This window comes from Priapulus caudatus, unplaced genomic scaffold, assembly GCF_000485595.1.
Source record: "Priapulus caudatus unplaced genomic scaffold, Priapulus_caudatus-5.0.1 Scaffold1038, whole genome shotgun sequence".
Taxonomy (NCBI): Eukaryota; Metazoa; Priapulida; class Priapulimorpha; order Priapulimorphida; family Priapulidae; genus Priapulus; species Priapulus caudatus.
Window position 1 is genome coordinate 45,814 of NW_014578099.1, and position 19,285 is coordinate 65,098.

The 19,285-nt window shown below is 41.6% G+C and overlaps 2 protein-coding genes across 3 annotated transcripts in view; one reads left to right on the forward strand and one right to left on the reverse strand.

The window, feature by feature from the left end:
- LOC106815086 (gamma-secretase subunit Aph-1-like) overlaps positions 1–7,550 on the forward strand; it is a 9,317-nt gene extending 1,767 nt beyond the window's left edge. Inside the window, exons 1-7 of one of the 2 annotated variants that reach the window (XM_014819513.1) lie at positions 2,534–2,632; positions 3,278–3,443; positions 3,673–3,816; positions 4,122–4,213; positions 5,101–5,223; positions 5,469–5,596; positions 6,297–7,550. In XM_014819513.1, the coding sequence (XP_014674999.1) occupies positions 3,331–3,443; positions 3,673–3,816; positions 4,122–4,213; positions 5,101–5,223; positions 5,469–5,596; positions 6,297–6,455 (759 nt within the window). In that variant the 5' untranslated portion in view covers positions 2,534–2,632; positions 3,278–3,330 and the 3' untranslated portion in view covers positions 6,456–7,550. Of the gene's footprint in view, positions 1–2,533; positions 2,633–3,277; positions 3,444–3,672; positions 3,817–4,121; positions 4,214–5,100; positions 5,224–5,468; positions 5,597–6,296 lie in introns of those variants that run through there. The other variant, XM_014819512.1, reaches the window with a different exon arrangement.
- A 335-nt stretch (positions 7,551–7,885) lies between these two features.
- LOC106815085 (TBC1 domain family member 9-like) overlaps positions 7,886–19,285 on the reverse strand; it is an 18,344-nt gene continuing 6,944 nt past the window's right edge. The window contains exons 9-22 of the mRNA XM_014819511.1: positions 18,375–18,495; positions 18,111–18,219; positions 17,721–17,815; positions 17,407–17,501; positions 16,977–17,123; positions 16,615–16,726; positions 15,616–15,865; positions 13,124–13,333; positions 12,445–12,636; positions 11,814–11,973; positions 11,297–11,452; positions 10,796–10,896; positions 10,201–10,354; positions 7,886–9,836 (exon numbers count right to left, since the gene is read on the reverse strand). Coding sequence (XP_014674997.1) covers positions 9,352–9,836; positions 10,201–10,354; positions 10,796–10,896; positions 11,297–11,452; positions 11,814–11,973; positions 12,445–12,636; positions 13,124–13,333; positions 15,616–15,865; positions 16,615–16,726; positions 16,977–17,123; positions 17,407–17,501; positions 17,721–17,815; positions 18,111–18,219; positions 18,375–18,495 — 2,387 coding nt within the window. The 3' untranslated portion in view covers positions 7,886–9,351. The remainder of the gene's footprint in view (positions 9,837–10,200; positions 10,355–10,795; positions 10,897–11,296; positions 11,453–11,813; positions 11,974–12,444; positions 12,637–13,123; positions 13,334–15,615; positions 15,866–16,614; positions 16,727–16,976; positions 17,124–17,406; positions 17,502–17,720; positions 17,816–18,110; positions 18,220–18,374; positions 18,496–19,285) is intronic.

Below are 19,285 nucleotides of genomic sequence, written 5' to 3' on the forward strand. Positions count from 1 at the left end.
AGGCAGTTCATAAATCTGAATATTATAAAAACGTTATTTGTGGTGAGCTACAGTGTCATTGACACTTTCATTCATTAAACTACGTTTTCTGTTTTGTTCGTAATCCTTTGTGTTTTTATTTTCATTTAATTTACTTTTCTTCTCGGGTTGCTTTGCCCCATCAATGAAACGCCACATGTTACTATTTGTTACTATGTGTTACTATACGCTACTATGTACGCCGGTTTTATTGATTTGTTTACATCAAGGCGAGTCAGTAGCCGCGGCAGCCCGTCGCTATCCTACACACGCCGCATACATGTGCGATCGATGCGCCAGCGTGCGAATTGGTATTATATAATACCGTACGTGATTGGCTAAGCTGAATCGCGACTGCTCAATCAGAACATGGTAGACATCCACCACGGCATGTACACAATGGATGTGGCGTGATAACATCGCTAGAAGTTCTGTTTTTCACCAATTCAATGTTTTGATAAAAAAACGTAAGGAGCCATTATTTGATTAAAGCTTTAGGCAATTCTTTTTACTCGCCAACACGGGCGAGTCAGTTTTAGCTTTGAGTCGCCCGATATTATTTTCACTCGACATTGGCGAGCGGGCGAGTGCCAAGCTCGCACGCTGATATCGCCTAAAACGCGCTAACGTTAAAGTTTAGTTTAGTTTGTGATAGCTCCAAGAAACGGTCTTGCTCACACTCACAGGCACTTGAAGCGTTTCAATAAAATATAATGCTAACTAAATACGAAATCTATTTACTACGAAATTCTTAATGTTTCTATACTCTCTTTCACCTATTATTGCCGACAGTTTCCTGTAAATTCCGTCCAAATCCTACGTGCAACGCTACCAAAATCCTACGCTGCCAGCCGCCATTGCTCTCGCGGCTCCACTGTTGCATGCTTACACTAATATATATAGTATATTAGGGCATATTTATATATCAGGGCGCGAAATTAGCACCGGCATATCACGGCAAATTATTTGGAGGGCCAGTAACATTGGCAAAACAACGGCAAATTATTTGGAGGGCCAGTAACATTGGCAAAACACCGGCCCTCCGAGCCGGTGGGCCACAGTCCGGCATGCGACGGAGACCTCGCGTGGGACGAAGATGCACAGGAGCAGAGAGGAGCAGTCTGGTGTGAGGCGCTGACGTGCGAAGCGTGCTCGTACAAGTCGCCAAAGCACAAACTTTACGACGAAGTGCCATCGTCGGGCAGGGGACGAAGAACCGCAGCGCCAAACGTCGGCATGCACGTCGGCCTCATGTCGACGGAACTCGGCTGTGCAGGCATGCGGCGCATTTTCGGAACGATGAACGTGCCTCCGCCTGGCGAGTCGAGCATGCAAGAAAATGCGAACAAGGTTGGCACGGCAATAGCCGAGCTAAACAAGAAGGACATGGGCTTGGTACGAGGTCGCGTAAGAGCATGGAATGAGGTGCGCGGCCTCTCGCCCGACGCCCCATACGAGTTGAAGGGGACAGCAGGTACAATAATCCGCTGTGGGCCGGTGCAGGTCGGACGCCCTTCCAACCGGCTTTGCAGTGCGTCTACACGGTGACTGAGAACTTGAGCAACGAAAAACTGATCGTCGTTCTCCAACAAACTATGCAAAAAAGCTGCTCACCTACGAGCGTCCGGCAAAAACGTGACGTGCCCAAATCACCCCGGCCACTGTTCCGCAAACTTGCGTCGCGACGAAACATCGGAGACGAGAAGCGCTCTCCGTGACGGATCATGCGAGATATCGGCAAGGACGCGGATCCGCTGCATATTAGCATCATGACGACAGACGGCAACAGCAAGGCCGCACTCGGTCTGCAGGAAGCTGCCGGATCTGAAAAAGTAGAGTGTCTATTGGACGCGAGACACCTGAATGAAAATTGGCGAAAGTCATTCGTAAAACTTAACTTCAGCTCCCAAATGTTCCCTGGTAAAACCAAAGAAGAGCGAGAAAGAGCGAAACGGCGAGTCGCACACGTACTGAGGCGACGATGCGAGGCAGAATTTCAGGCGGCGTACAGAGCGTCGCGAGGGAGCTACAGCAAATTACAGCCACAACCCGCCCACGTTCACGAAGCCATCGCGCACTGCTATACAGCGAATTGTGGACGCCGATGCCACATGCCGCTTGTTTGTGGCAGGCAGAGCCGTTGGGACACGAGTTACCTGCCCGAGGGACTCGCACCGACCGCAGCAGACGCCGCGCTCCTGGAAGGGTGGATCGCTGATCGCTTCAGCAGGCCGACGCTCAAAAAAACCCGTTTCAACACGAGCACTCAGAAAATGGAAGCCATCAACAAATCGTACCAGACGTCGAATCCCAAGTGCAAGACCTGGCCGCGAAACGTCTACGGGCGCATTCACGGGCAAATTATTCATCTCAACAGAGGCGTCGCCTGGGCAACGGGTTCGAGTTCGTCGGGGCCGCAGCCGCCGCACTCGTTTCCGGAAGCCGGTCCGCCAAGTACCTGGAACAGGAAGAGCAGAGGCGCAATGCCATTAAGAACCACCAAAGACAGCAGCTTCAGAGGAAAAGCCGGTGTTACGCAAGAAAGGCCAAATGGAGAGCCTTAAAAGGAAAGTGCGCCCCCCACAATGCCCACACCGCCATCTGTGGCCACCCGGTAAACTAATAGGAATTTCAAATGAATTTTATCCGGACTAAAAGAGGTTCCGGACCATCAGTGTCTGGAAAATCGGTGGTGTACCTGTAGTTTTAGATATCCATCTTGCAGCCTTATGCTGTATGACATCTAATTTATAATAGTTCGAAATCTTGCGTATAGGGGCACCACCAGCCTAGCGAAGAATATTGTAATATGGGAAAAACTGCGATTTTAAATCCCAGAGCGCCACTGGCCTCATTTTCGTACGTCGAGCTATGAAAATACACAAGTTACTTCCTCATGGTCTTGGAGATTAGTATCTACCAAAAATATGGGTTTTTCTTGATTTTTCGATATTTGAACGTCGGTGTGTTTGAGGTGATATGCCTTACAACAACGATGCTTCAGTAGCCGATCTAATGTTGCTTGTTTTGCACATCATTTATGAGCTTATTTGCTCATAGGATTGTTTACCCTTGTGTCTTTTATTCTAATAGTGATATATTAAATGCATATACATCATACCACGTATTGCACGTAACCATAAACATATTTATATTTGTATATATATACATGTAAGATATACAATGTAAAATACACACATTATACGAGTATAAACATGTTCATGGGGTAATATATAAGTGTGTGCATGTCTGTTTACAGGTCTACAGGAACTGCCTTTAAGAAAAAGAACGTGATTTTCCCCAACTGCGAGAATGACACTTATGGAATTTTTTGGATGCACGTTTATTGGTTTTGGCCCTCCATTGGCACTGTTTATCTTTACAATATCTGGCGACCCCCTTCGCATAATAATTCTGATTGCAGGGTGAGTATGAAACCATTGGAATGTTACGTACGTTGGTCGCATTCGGAAATTTGGTCTTAATTTCAGAAACGTTTTTTGTTACCATGTATCCTCATTTTTAAAATGTACATGTGTCCCAAACTTCTTGAATTGTATTGAATTTAATGTGATCACAATTAATCACCGTACCGGTACTGGTACACGTATGGTGATATTTTCGTGCATTTATTTCTCTCGGTGCTTTGTGCAGGGCATTTTTCTGGTTGATGTCCTTACTTCTGTCGTCGATATTGTGGTACGCAGTGGTCCCGTTACGAGAGGAACTGGCCTTCGGACTAGTCTTCAGTGTAATTTTCCAAGAGTTGTTTAGATTTGGTTATTATTATATACTCAGGTATGTTGGTATGGTCATTTTTTAAGCAAAAACGACTTCTTCTTTTTTACCTAATTACAACAATTTACTTGAAAGTTTTCTCCAAAGGAAGCATGCATAGATGATTGTCGGAGTTAGAAGTGGATTTTAGTCATATATTGAATTTTAACTCGTGTTGTAACGTCGGTATCAGACAACTTGCATAATTCCTGATTGTATTAAACTCTTCCTCATAAAATGTAGACTAGTCAAATAATTAAGAATAAAATAAAAGTATGTTGTCTTTTAATTAACTAAAAATGTCGCTGTGTTGCTACATTGTGCAGAAAAGCAGAGTCAGGACTGAAGAAAGTAAGTGATTTCGAGACTGGAGCTGGAGTCATACATGATGTTATCACTAAACACTCGATTGCTTATGGTATGTGTATCCAAATTAGATTTCAGTGTGTTTCTCCATTGAGTGGTTACTTTTGATTACCTTTATTGAAGTATGCATGCTAACAAAACGAGCACATTCAGGTTTTTGTGGATGATAAGCTAAGCTTTTCCACCAGTAATTAAAGGACAGTGCAAAATTGCACAGTGATCGTTTGTGTCACAAACAAGGTGAAGTTACCACTGCTTGTCTGGCAAGTTGTAGTCTATTGTAAAAGGATGTGCACGTGTTATATATGGTATGAAGTTCTGCTTATTGTTGTTCATGATGTGAAATGCATTCATTGAGTGGTAAAGAATAGTGTAGCGTATTATATATAATATATAAATATATATATATATATATTATATATTATATATATTATATTACATATATGTATCGGGGTGCAAAGTTAACTTTAAAAAAAATTAAATTCAGGGAGTTCGGAGTCAAATACTCCCCGATTTACTGCCGGACTCCCTGAAAATTCTGCTATAGGCTATTAACTAGTTCGTTCCATAGCACGGCCTCGCGGAATTACCTTATTTTTTAGCAAATTACCCAAGGAAATTTTGCAGACGTGCACCGCAAATGTCCTTTTTGTTAATATCTGCGGTCCTACTTGTATACTGTGGACTCCCTCATTTTGCTGTCGACTCCCTCTTTTTGATGGTAGGCCAGGTAGGGAGTCCGTTGGACTCGCTTGTTCAAAAGTTGATTTCTACTCCTGATGTATATATATATAGGCTCATCTGCTACACTAACATCAGGAGTGAATAATAATAGATCTATGATTATTCACTTCTGCTAATAGTAATACGTATAAACAATAAATCGATACAACTACATTTTAATATATGTAAATAATAATACGTGTTATTGGATTGTAGTTGCTGGCTTGGGATTTGGCCTGATGAGTGGAGCATTTTCATTGGTGAATGTTCTTGCTGATTCGAGCGGTCCTGGCACAGTTGGCATACAAGGCCAGTCAGATCTCTTCTTCATTACTTCAGGTTTGCCATGCTCTCTGCGTTATATATTGATGATAAGAAATCGATGAATATGGTTGGAGCAAAATTGGTGTATGCACAACAACATGGTGTAATTTCCACGAAGTGCAATATCTTTCCTAACTAAAGTTTTTTTTATTATGAATGACAAAAAAATGTTTGACTGCCAACCCAGGACAGAATTGTCTCATTTTGTCAATGGGAAATAATTGAAGGGGCACTTAAGATTGTTTGTTATGTCTTTGCAGCTTTTATGACACTGTGCTTTGTGTTTCTTCATACGTTTTGGGGAGTGATATTCTTCCATTCCCTCGACACAAAGAATTACATTGGAGTAGGTGTAGTTATTGGCAGCCATATGCTAATATCCTGTTTGGTAAGTACTAACAATAAAAACTGAAATAGTGGAATGTGAACATGGATAATTTTATCAAATACATGGATCAAGTAATATTTTGAAACGTAATGAAGAACTATGATACATTTTTAGTTGGTGGCAATAAAAAAATAAAATAATCATAATGTAATTAACTGGCAACTGCTACTAACATAAAGAAAGAAAAATGAGCATATATAGCGATGTCTTAAGTTCTGAAAATGGCTTCAATGATGAGTCTGAAGAAGCATTCTCTCATTCATCGGTTTAAAAAGTTATTTAAATAAAATAAACTTTTAGTGTTCTCATATTAAATTTTGCATCTCGGGCCTAAACCACTATGCTGGTGTAGCATGGTAGCAGTATTCCCTATTATCTACTTCTGATGGTATACATCCCTCCCTATGGCAAATGTTCCCTCTTCATTTTTCAAGGGCATTAAAGGTCAAATTCCCATGTGTAAATTGCAATGTAAAAAGGGAAAGAGGTTTGCCGTAGTGGGATGTAGGGCCCTATGCGTGGGAGATGGAATCGTGTATTTATGTTCGTTTTTCAAGGGCAATAAAGGTCAAATCCACGTGTGTAAATTGCAATGTAAAATGCAGAGGATGTTTGCCATAAGGGGGATGTGTGTGTATGCATCGGAGATGGAATCGTGGTGTACACGTGGTTACGTTGTGTTCGTCCGTGCGCGTTGCAGAGCCTGCTCAACGTGCGGGAGCTGTATGCGGCCAGCCTCGTCCCGGCCTACGTCGTCATGCTGCTGATGGGCGGCTGGGCCTATGTAACGGCCGGCGGCTCACTGAACAACGTCAAGGCGTGCTTCACCCCACGCTCGCAGGCGTTCCACGTGTACTGAGCGCTGGAGAGTGTCGATCGGTGGGCGGGCGACTCTCGTGCGTGTCTTTCAGTGGTTGCATGTCAGTGGAGTCGTCAGCGAATGTCTATTGGGGGGCATGCGACCCTCGTGCTTGTCGGTCGTAAGTTGCACGTCTGGGTAGTCGGCGAATGTCCATCAGTAGTCGTCTGCCTCTCATGCTCATCTATCGTAGGTAGCGCATCGGGGAGTCGTCGGTGAGTTTTAGCCATTCGGGTTTTTTTTTGGAGCAGGGTCCGAAACCAATGGCCTCGTGGATTGTAAGCTTGATGTGCATCTGTGAAGGTTACTGAAATCTTACGGCTGGACATTTCATGATGGAGATTCGGTGTATCTTGTAATGTCACAAGGTCAACTTCTACAAGAGGAGTAAACATAGCTCTCCAAAAGGGCAATGTCTGTGTGTAATTTTACAAGATTCTAATCTCATTATAGTGTTAAATATCTGGCAAGTACCGTTCAGTTTCATACAGTTGTCTTCTACATTCATTTATATATTCCAGTATATGCAATATATATATATATCCACTCTACTTAGTACTGGACCATAAACTTATGTATAATGTACATAGCATATAATATTATATATATTTCAATGTCCAGTTAATCAGAGGTAAAATTTGTAACTAATTCATAGCGGCCTTATAACTGCCAGGTCCCCAATCTGACGACCTTGTTATAAAAATCTTGAGTATTTGCTATATTTTCTGGCAGTTCTGTAAACTTTGCGTAATTGCCTACCTGCATTAATTGTGTATTTGCCACTGGTTTAGCATGATCACGTTACGCTTTAGATAACTGTGTAATGACATGTCTTTATATCAGCCACGTTCAGTGCATGTAAGTTATGGTGTAAATATTCTGTTGTCGTTTACTGTGCACGGTTATTGTATTTTGAATTGGTTTTTGTGAAAGGTGTATGAATGATTCACTTATGTATTTATTGAATCGAAAAATCAATCAAGATAAATTAAATTGCATTCTTTATGCATAAATATATTGACCGAAAAGCTATGAAAACCAAATGCTTGTTGTATCATTTGTTTCTGAGAATAAAAACATTGGAGTCTGCCATCATGCTTTTTATATTTGAATTGGTATGCCGCATTGTATTTATAAATAAATAGTTTTACTTTACCAGTACTTACATTTAGAGCTTTACACAAGATGTTTAAAGTCTATGTATAGTATGCTATATGTGTAGATATTTTAAACGTCGATAAAAACGTGTGAATTCACATTTTTATTGTCGTTTTAGTTTCATGGTATTCGTGTTTGTTGATAACAAACTATTGGTGTGATAAGATTTTCCTTGATTTGTTTTCCGAGTTACCTAGACAAATGACACGGTGATATAACTTTACAATTATAGAAGTGAACCAAAATAAGAAACCCTAAACACAATTGCACAATTATTGAATTAGTTACAACTGATGAGTTTATTTACATTATCTTCCTCGATCCTTGATTCTCAATACACTTGTACTTGCCTTTCTGTTTACCCAGTTCCATTACCACAGTTTCTTCGTTTAGCTCTATAAACGTTAAGAACAAAATTAGTATAGGTATTCGTAGTTGTTTATATATTTATTTATATGTTTGTTATACCCCTAGGTAATACTGAGAGAAATTCTTTTTTTGGCAAGCTTAACTTTATGCAATTACTGCCTTAAGTCACAGCTACTATTACAAACACAAATTCTTGAGAAATGTACTTAATTCAAGACATGCTAACGTAAATGCATTGAAAGGATACCAAATATAAACACCAATGATACAAATGAGTGATGAATAAGATGTCAATAACTTTGTCACGTTACGCCAGCATGTAAACACACAATGAACATATACTGTAAAGATGGCTAGTTCTATGTTTTTAATGTACACGGGAATATGTACAGGTTTTTAGATTCTTGTTTATTGATGTCTTCTCCAGACTCCAGCATAGACATCCTGCTTTGAAACGTCATCACATTCTCATTCCCATCAGCTTTGAACGCAATAATTATGTCCAATTGTTTGATTATATGTGTGAACACGGTATAAAGCAGAAAATATCTAATTGAAATGTCTGATATGCTAAAATTACTATCTTACATGATAAAACTTGACATATAATAGTCTTGTGTTAAAATCTTAGCACAAACGAATGAGTAAATATAGGTATAGAGGTATGTGGTGAATAACCTATCGATCGGTTATGGTTATAAGAGATTGGCTCTGCTGAACAGTAGCCAATACTTTGACTGGATTCTTTAGACATTCTTGTGAGTTCGTGCAGAGCACCCACTGCGACCGCACAAAACCACGAGGAGACGAAGAAAAACAGTATGTGACCAGACTGAATAGATTTCATATTAATGAGAACCAACCAACATAATAAGAGACACTGACCCGACATAACTGAACTTGGGCCCTCAAAACGGAGTATGTAGGAACTTTCACGATGAAAAAGATGATATTTTACACCTTCTCGACACCATACCAGTCACAATGACATCAGACTCGTCTCCAGAAAAATTTTGCCCACATCCATTCACCATGCAAACCTAACAACCACCACAATTTCCTTACTTCAGCGCAGCTATCCGCTTACGTACACAGTTACACGGTGTAGCTATCACGCTCACACACACACAGCTACACGGTGTAGCTATCATGCACACACACCTAGCTACACGGTGTAGCTATCATGCACACACACCTAGCTACACGGTGTAGCTATCATGCACACACACCTAGCTACACGGCAGGCTCACATGAGTAAGCACAGCTGCACACACGCGCACAGCGGAGTGACTGCAGGAGCCACGCGCGGTCGCCACACTGGGGAAGCCGTGCCCGTGCGGCAACCCCCTCTCTCCTCCCGTCTCCCGCGCTACACGTACGGCGGGGTCGATGCTGCACCGGTCAGCGAGCCGGTCGGCCCGCTGCCCTGCCGGTCAAGCCGCTTCTCCCTCAGCCTCTCGATGGCGGCGACGATGTCAGTCTGCTGCTCGAAGAACGCGCACAGCGGATCCTCGGTGAGCAGTGAGGCGAGGAACTGCTCGAACGTTATCGACCAGCCGTCGTCCGGCCTCGAACCACCGTCGCCGTGGCCAGCCACGTCCAGCGTCTTGCCGCTCGACTTTGGTGGCGACGCCGGGCTGCTAGCTGGCACCACCTCTGCGTCCGCGATGACGCCGGGAAGGTCGTCTGACTTCTGCGCGCCGTCGTGCGATTCCTCCTGCGTGTGCTGCGGTGAGCCCTGGCCGCCGCTTGACTCACACTCATCCTGCGTAGCTTTGTCAGACTCCGTAGCGGCATCCGCCAGAGCAGCCATGACAGCCTCCTGGTCCTCAGCAATGGGCTTACCGATCTCATCTGCATGGAAAGGAAGATTAGTATGAGTGTGCAACTGTAATAACAATAACAATAATAATAATAATGATAATAACAATAATAACAACAACAGCAACAACAATAATAATAATAACAATAATGATAATAATAAAAATGATACGAATAGGGTAATAATACGTAGAGTGTACTAATGGTTGACACTATTCGTAACAGAAATTTCACCTTCAATTGTGTCGCTTTAAATTGCATACAATTGAGAACAATGAGAAAAGACGCAGTGTCGGTACTTTAAGTTTTTTTTTTCTTCTCTAAACTGCGTAAAATCTGCCATTCTGGCTTACACCTTGCTGATGTTAAAAACGCGAGGAAGGTTCGCCCAGCTCACCGTCGTCGGCCTCTCTGTGTAGAAACTGTTTGCCGACCTCTCCGATCTGCAGCAGCAGCGTGCCCAGCGTCGCTATCGCTTGGTAGAGCTCTTGCTCGCACGGATCGTCGACGAACAGATCGTACAGCGACTTCCACAGCTGGATGAACTGTTCCTGCAGGTGAACATCGAGTACGAACTTGACGATAGTCGAACGGCGACTCGTCGCCCCGCATTGTCCGAGTGTGACGAGAATTTTTTAATGCGCACTACGTAATCCATTTTGGGTTGAGCGTTGCGAATAAATAAGCTACCAACGAATCATCTTCCGCTACAGTAATGGCACATACGGGAATTCTGCATGATTGCTATTTTAGCCAACACATGATGGCACCATGTGTTAGATTACATTAGTGCCCCAGAAATTATACAATAATCTATACAGATACACATCTCACACGGTTGGTGATGTGCAAGTACATGGCAATAGTGCAAAACCAAACCAAATCACTAATCCCCAGCTTGCAGTAGAAGATCTACCAGACTAGACAAAACGTATCAGCAGCAACTCAAATATAAAACTTTACGTAAAATGTAACCCTGCCGACTATAATACCTGGGACATCTTAGGAAGAATCTTCATAGCTTCTTTGCTATCACTTCGAGGAAGGTTAGTCTTCTTTGTGCGGTATTTCTCAAGAATGTCTACTTCGGAGCCTGCAGAACATTTTGAATTAGTAAAAATTACACACACTTATGTAATATTGGAAATATTAGCAAAACCCAACAGTGAATATATAACACTTTGTTAAGAGAAATGATGATATTGACTTAAGCTTTTCATTATGTGTAGTAGCTGTTTATGGGCTACAACTACTCTCGTCATCTCATCAAACAGTACAGCATTTGATTTAATTAGGAAGTATATTTAATACAATAACCATACGCGAATACCAATGAGCTGATAACATTCAGCGCTATCATCGTACGATACCTGTCCTCGCTACAGAATACAACTCTGTAATTAATTAATAATGTCATTACACATTCAATCATTTTGTCTTGCAAAAATAAGCAGAAACTCCTGACTGCACTGCATTTAAACAGTGAAGCGTACTTTTGCCTGTTTCCTGGCTGGAGTCGTCAGTGTCGAGCAGAATCATGGGGGAATCCTCACGCTCAGTAATCGTCTCACTAATCGACCTTTCCTTCGGCGGTCGCAGCGCAGCACATTCAAAGAAATCCGTCGCCTCGGATGCAACCTCAGCGCCATCTGCAGTGTAGAGATGATGGTTTGAACACTTACAGCCTTATATGTCCTTTCATGAACATATTTGTAAACTTATACTATATATATACATACACATGTGTATATATTACTCAGTTCATGGTCACGTGTTATAAATATGTGTATAATTATTGCACATAGCAGGAAATTTATTCAGTTATCTGACTTGGTATTTTTTCAATGTAAGGAAATTGTAATCCAGTATATATGAGAGGTCAAGCCATTACGAAAATTCTCTATTTTTAAACTATAAAATTCAAAAGTCATTCCAACTACTTTCTCTATCATAAGCATCTGCTTGGTTTGGTCCTATGAGATGCTTTGACGAATTTATATATGGAGGTACCAGATGTGGGACTGTCCAGGTCCCCTGGTAGCAGCGCCGGGGGCTGGTGCATTCGATAGAACAGCTGCGCCCTATCAGGCAGTTCAGCACGACACATAGCAGCCAAGCAGTCAACAAACTCCTTGAAGTTGATCAAGCCATCAGCGTTGCGGTCGTAAAGCTGCAAAGATTCAGAAACAGGATATCGTAGACACACGTATGCCTACAGCAAGGTACTAAAACTCATTCCAGCTTTCCTGATTAGCACAAACAGCTGAATATATTACAATGAGTTCTTATGAAACAAAAGTACGTATTATTACGAATTAATATTAGTTCAATCAAAAGCTTACGATGATTAACAGTATATTTAATAATAAGGTATAAAATTTAAATTAAGTGCCTTGACGTATTTTTGTGATGGGTAACTGCAGCACATATCCATAAAATATGCCATCCATAAAATGATGTATTGCCATCATCACGAAGATATCTACATTTACATATGATATCATCTATATCAATATCTATCTCAGATGCTATACCCCATATTTCATACTCTAGACTCTCATAGTACAAACATGTTAAAACCATCATGCTACTTGAATTAAATTAATCCTTATTAATACTATACATGGCCAACAACTCTCACCCTGAATGCCCTGGTAGCCAGTGTTTCCCCATGGATCCCCTGACCCCATGGTGAAAGGCACAGAAACAGGAATTTGAAGTGGTCAAAGTTGATCTTGTGGTGCATGTAGTAAGGCAGCGACAGGTCGTATTTGTCAGGATCATTTCCTATACCCTGATGGGTCTTGTAATAAGTTGCACTCAGCCTCTCCTCCTGAAACATTTGATAGAAAGACCATAGTATAATTTATAATGTATAATTGATTATTTACAACATTATTTTAAGGCATTACTGTCAGGAAAAACACCTATTAACATACTAATAAAAAGAAAAAAATTAATAGTTAAGGCTAAGGCTAAGTTCAAGGCTAGTTTAATATTGCATATTAACATTGAACAGTTCACTAACACCACGAACATATTCATATGTGTATACATAGTATACAAGCGTGCTAGTATGTGTGTGCATGCATGCGTGCGTGCATGCGCGTGTATGCACAGATGTGCATGCGTGCGTGCGAGCGTGTATATGTTTATGTTGATGTTGAGCACAAACCGCACAACCAATACACCGACTTATAACACAATAAAACACTCATGTAGAAAAAAAACGGACAACGTGAAAGATGGATTAAGCCAGACCTTGAAAATCAGATACACCTATAACACCACCTCATCCAAACGCCAGAAAGGATCCATACCTTGAAAATCAGATACAGCTCCTGTAGTTCGTCATTCTTCCAGGCGGTGGCGCCGACGACACTGCGAACAACGTTGCGCATAGTGATGTCCTCTAGGCCCTGCACGACGCGTAGACGGTGCTTCAGTCGCAGCTTCTCTATCGTCGTCGTTCGCAGGAAGCCAAAGTTCAGGTACGAGTTGTAGATGAGCTCGGAGATGTCCACCGACGGCTGTAACAATCGCCAGCATGGACACTAAAACACGCGTTCATCCTCCTCTTACTCGCCTTTCGCCGCACTTGTTGTCACTAAGAACAAATCCGGGTTAGGGAGGGGCTTAGCTGCTGGCCCGCCCTCTTTCACTCCATTGGCTGTTGTCGGTGATTGACAGCGACAGTTACGGCTAGCAGCTTGTATCGACATGCGCTCATTCAAACTGTGTTTACGAGAGACAACATGCATGCGCTACCACGTGCGATAACAACCAGTGCTCGATTTAACTTTGATCTCTGACGTCTGACAGTCGTTCAGGGAACTAATAAGACTGCTGTAAATGTCACTGCCTTCTAATACTGACCCATTAAGGTACATTCTCGTAGTTTCCTACAACAAAGTCATCAAGGGTAACACTGATTCTATGACAGTTTATAACAGACACTTACGTGATTCAACCATTCGGTTCGCGACAATTTAGCTAGGAGAAGGGATACTCAACTACAATGGAACTACATATATCTAGAACACGTTTCCATCGTGCACATTTCCATTCACTGCGCATAGTGATCGAGACATTCGTACATTTATTCGTCATTGATCAGCCTAGGACGTAATATCCCCAGGAGCGATGTTATATAGACGTATTACGTACGTCGCTCCTGATATTATCGTTTGTAATGGAACCAGGATTACACGTGTACACACACGATAATATCAGGAGAGACGTACATAATACATCTTATTAACGTCGGCTCCTGCCGGATACTTACGTCCGCCTAGGCTGATCAATGACGAATAAATGTACAAATGTCTCGATCACCCAATGCAATGAACAGGTAGAAAATTTGCACGATGGAAACGTGTTCTGATAAAGCGCGCAGCACGTGCCTCGCCGGAGACGTCGACTGATGAGCTGATGATCACGTATAGAGTAATAGATAATGTATCTATGATGAGCTGATGATCACGTATATAGTAAATAGATCGATGTGCTCCTTGATAACGGGTACTATACGTAACTGACGACCGGTTGGTGGTGTGTCTATGGATAACGTAGTGAGGTAATATTCGTGTGGTGCGTATAATTAACGTATAGACGTAAAGAAATGTATCTATGATGAGCTGATGCTAACGTATAGAGTAATAGATCGTGTGTCTATGATAACGTATAGAGTAATAGATAATGTATCTATGATGAGCTGATGCTAACGTATATAGTAATCGATCGTGTGTCTATGATAACGTATATAGTAATAGATCGTGTGTCTATGATAACGTATATAGGCAGTAATATATCGCCGGCGCGCCGTCGAGAGATGTCGTCTATGAATAACGTATCAGAGTAATAGGATAATGTACTCTATGATGCAAGCTGATGCCCTAACGTATTATAGTAACTCGATCGTGGTTCGTATGATAACGTAATATAGTAACGCATCATGTGGTACTATCGATAACGCTATTTAGTAATAGACGTGTATCTATGATAACGTATAGAGTCAATAGACCGTGTGTCTCATGATAACGATATAGCAGCTAATATATCTCGCTTAGTTCTATGATAACGTATAGACGTAATAGATCCGTGTGTCTAGTGATAACCTGGTATAGATTTAATAGATAATGTAATCTATGGAGGCTGATGCTAACGTATAGAGGTAATAGATCGTGTGTTCATATGATAACGTATATAGGAGTAATAGATAAATGTCATCTATGATGAGCTGTTGCTAAGCGGCTAATATAGTAATAGACTCGTGGTGCTGTCTATGATAACGTATAGAGTAATAGATCGCTCCGGAACTGTGTCTACGATAACGCTATTAGAGTAATAGATCGTGTGTTCACTATGATAAGCGTTATAAAGTAATAGATACATGTACTCTATGATGAAGCTGAATGCTAACATATATAGTATCGATGCTCCCGTCGGGTTATAAGCGGTAGTAGGAGTAATAGACCGTGTGTCTATGATAACGCTATAGCAGTAATAGGACGCGCGTTGCTGTCTATGATAACACGTACTTAGAGTAATAGATCGCGTGTCTATTGACTACCGTATAGCAGTAATAGATTGTGGGCCTGTTCGTATATAACGTATGACAGTAAGTAGATAATGTATCTATGATGGACGCCTGACTCCCGCTAACGTATATAGTAATAGATCGTGTGTCTATGATAACGTATAGAGTAATAGATCGTGTGTCTATGATAACGTATAGAGTAATAGATCGTGTGTCTATGATAACGTATAGAGTAATAGACCGTGTGTCTATGATAACGCGCGCAGCACGTACCTCGCCGGGAACGTCGACGGGTGCGCTGCCGACGAGCACGCTGTGTAGGATGTGCGGCATCGTCGGCTCGCGGTTGTGCACGCGCTCCAGGTAGCCGCTGAGCGTCGTCATCGCCGTGCCGTCGTCGCGACACGTCAGCAGCGCGTCGCGCCGCGCGTCCAGCACCGTCAGCGCGATCTGGAAGATGACCTTGGCACCGTCGTAGAAGAAGCAGTCGAGGATGTTGACGGCGCTCTCGAACGGCATCGTGCTGAAATGACGCGGAGGCGCGAGTGTTAACGTGGCCAAGGTCGAGGGGAAGGGAACTGAGAGGGAAGGGCAGGAGGTGAAGGCAGAGAGTAGGAGACATATGGAGTGGGTAGGAGACAAGGGGGGAAGGAACTGAGAGGGAAGGGCAGGAGATGAAGGGAGAGAGTAGGAGACATATGGAGTGGGTAGGAGACAAAGGGGAGAAGGAACTGAAAGGGAAGAGCAGGAGATGAAGGAAGAAATTAGAAGACATATAAAGCAGGTAAGAGACAAAGGGAGAAAGGAACTGAGAGAGAAATGCAGGAGATGATGTGAGAGAAAAGAAGACATATGGAGTGGGTAGGAGACAAAGGGAGAAAGGAACTGAGAGGGAAGGGCAGGAGATGAAGGGAGAGAGTAGAAGACATATGAAGCGGGTAGGAGATGGGGGGGATAGGGGCAAAAGATAAGGGGAGAGAGCAGGACACTGAGGAAAAGGGTAGCAGACAGAGGGAAATGAAAAAAGACATTGGGAAAGGGTAGGAGGCTTTGGGAGAAGTTAGGATAGAGTGGAAAGGGTAGGAGACATGTATATATATATATGCTATCATACCTCATTTAACGGAGGAACACGATATATCCAATGGCTTGTCTGTATAGTGAAACATTCTTTCTACCAGATAATTATAAAAAGGGCTGGACATTATACATAGTACCACACGTCCATACGACGAATCCTGAACGAATCCAGTGTGTATTGAAACAACATACCTCAGGAAAATGGTGAGAAACCAAGACAATGAGATCATGTGTAAAACATCCAGATCCTCCAACCTTTCATGCAGATCAGGTAAATTCTCTCGCGTGAGATCTTCCAGCACACCTTCAGAAAAAACAAGTCTAATCAAGCTTCATACTTGGTTCTGTGATATTACGCAAATGCTTACATTATCGACAACAGAACTGACCTCACAGAAATCGTGTTTTCCTCCGACAGTTCTACTGAACAAGATGAAAATAGCCATTAGACTAAAAGAAAATACATACCTGAAAATACATGCTAATGTAATAATTAGATAAGAAATTAAAATGTATATCTGATATAAAATTCTGCTCCAATTGATAGTACTAGCCTTGGTCAATGATGGCTCCAATGACCTTGGTATTGTAGTAGTCGGGTAGCAGTCTTTCACATAGCGCAACAAGCAGCCAGAAAGTCTCTTCCTCAGAGGCGTAGAGAAGTAACACAGATGTAACGATGTTCATGGCTTGGCAATAGCCTATCAAAGCAAAGCAGATTTGCAAGGAATAGCTGTTAAAAGTGCCTTCAGGACCAATTCAGATACATATTTGATGTGCAGATTCGATAGCCAGCCATATTAAAAATGTCTATATATGATTTTTGAGATTTTGCACAATGCGACCGTGATAGGGGGGATTACAGCACAAGAGTGGGCGTATTCAAGAACACACGGGGGTATCTTTGTATACATTCCTGCCTCTGGCATGGTGGAGACATAGCATGCGTACATGTCAGTGCAACCATACATGTACGCGCCTCACCTATGCTGGGGTTTCGGCACGCATATGCACTTAACACCCGTCGAAGGGCTCCTATTCCAACCTCGGACTGAAATGCTGGATGCTCTGGCAGTGATCTGTGTAAATTAACAGTAAATAAATATAATAATTATAATAATATAAGTAAATAATAAAAAGGTGAGTAAACATAAAGACAACGGGCAATTTTGAATTGGTCAGGTCAAAATAAATTTGGTTAACATTCTCTGGCTATGATATCATCACACATTTTAAAATGAGGTCAGCAATAGATTGTAAAGGTAATGTCAAAATTCATAGATTGGTAAATATTTAACCTGTGAAGATCTCGTTCTATTTCGTCACTTGCTATTGACATCTTGCCAACACTTTTCTCTACTAGAGAGGCATAGTAGCCAGGATGTGTTGCCATCTGTGGGGATCAAATTTACTGAAATTACTGATTTGGAAAGCTTAAAAAATGACAAAATTATAAACCATTATCGTCATAATAGTGAACTCACACTGTCCTGTGACTTCAAAGGGGCTCTTTTATTAAATTTATTCATGCACATGACTTAAACATGAAAGACACTATCAATCATCAATTGAAAATTGTAATGATAATACAATTATCAAAAATGAAGAGCAAAAACATTATAATAATAAATAATATTAATCAGAAAAACATAGAAAAACTGACTGAGTTGTGATTGAACAGCAAATACCTCATTAATGGCTCCTGAATACACAAGCCACTGTTCCCCTCTCAGGCTCTGAGGTACCCCCTTGGTCACCAGATCATATGTCTTTGAGGTGCGGTAATTACTTATCCCCCTGCGCATCAACACAAGCATGAATACGAGCTTGCATAGATAAGAGTAACATTAAAACTAACTGGCAACATTATATAAAACCAACACGATAAAAGACGATAACCGCAACGCATAGGTTCACGCATTATGGTGGCGCTATCTATATCTGAACTGCACCTTCCAAATTCAGCAAAATGAATGTTCCACAGATGCTCTTTGACTGCCTCTCTGGCAGCGATCTCTCCTGCCTGTGGCATAGGGAAGAGATGCAAGAGTGCTGGCTGGAAGGCCATGGTGCCTAAAAATTCAGCAAATTATCTCAATTAAAATCAATATAAATCGACTGTTCTACAACAACTATGTGAAAAAGGTGGTGCCACTACTAGCGAAGATAAGGTCTATGCCCCCCTGACCTCTGTTTGACCTGGCTCGTTTAGCTATTTCTAACTAAATATATATATATATTAATATAATAATATATATAGGGTTAGGGTTAGGGTTAGTCAGAAATAGCTAAACGAGCCAGGTCAAACAGAGTTCAGGGGACATAGACCCTAAAGCACTACTAGCCTCTGCTTTCAAAGTTGCGCACGCCAACTTTTCGGCTGCAGGCTACAGATCGAGGTGTTTCTTATTTATTAATTTAAGAGGAGAAGGAATGCAATATTTTATAAACAACTTTCAGATTCAGTTATAATATGGACGAATTTGTCATAAAATAAAAATCATTCGTTAAATAGCAGTTAGGTATAAATATAATTGCACTTTTGTGATTTCAGCCCCGTTGCAATGAACATACAGCCATCGGACAACCACTGAACTTTGTCAGGGTGGCAGCACAAATCATAGGGTGTAATGTCAGCAGCCAAAAATAAAGACTTTAAAACTCAGTTGTTTTTATAACAAATGTGAATGCATGATTACATAAATTTATAGTATATACTATTATTTATTCACTTACTATCATAATATACCCTGATTTCTAGGTGTAGTATCCCTTTAACTAAACAAGACTTCATAAGTTATTTTAGAATTGCTATGTGATGTGCAAATAGTCATTATTAGCGCCATTTAACTAATGATGAGCA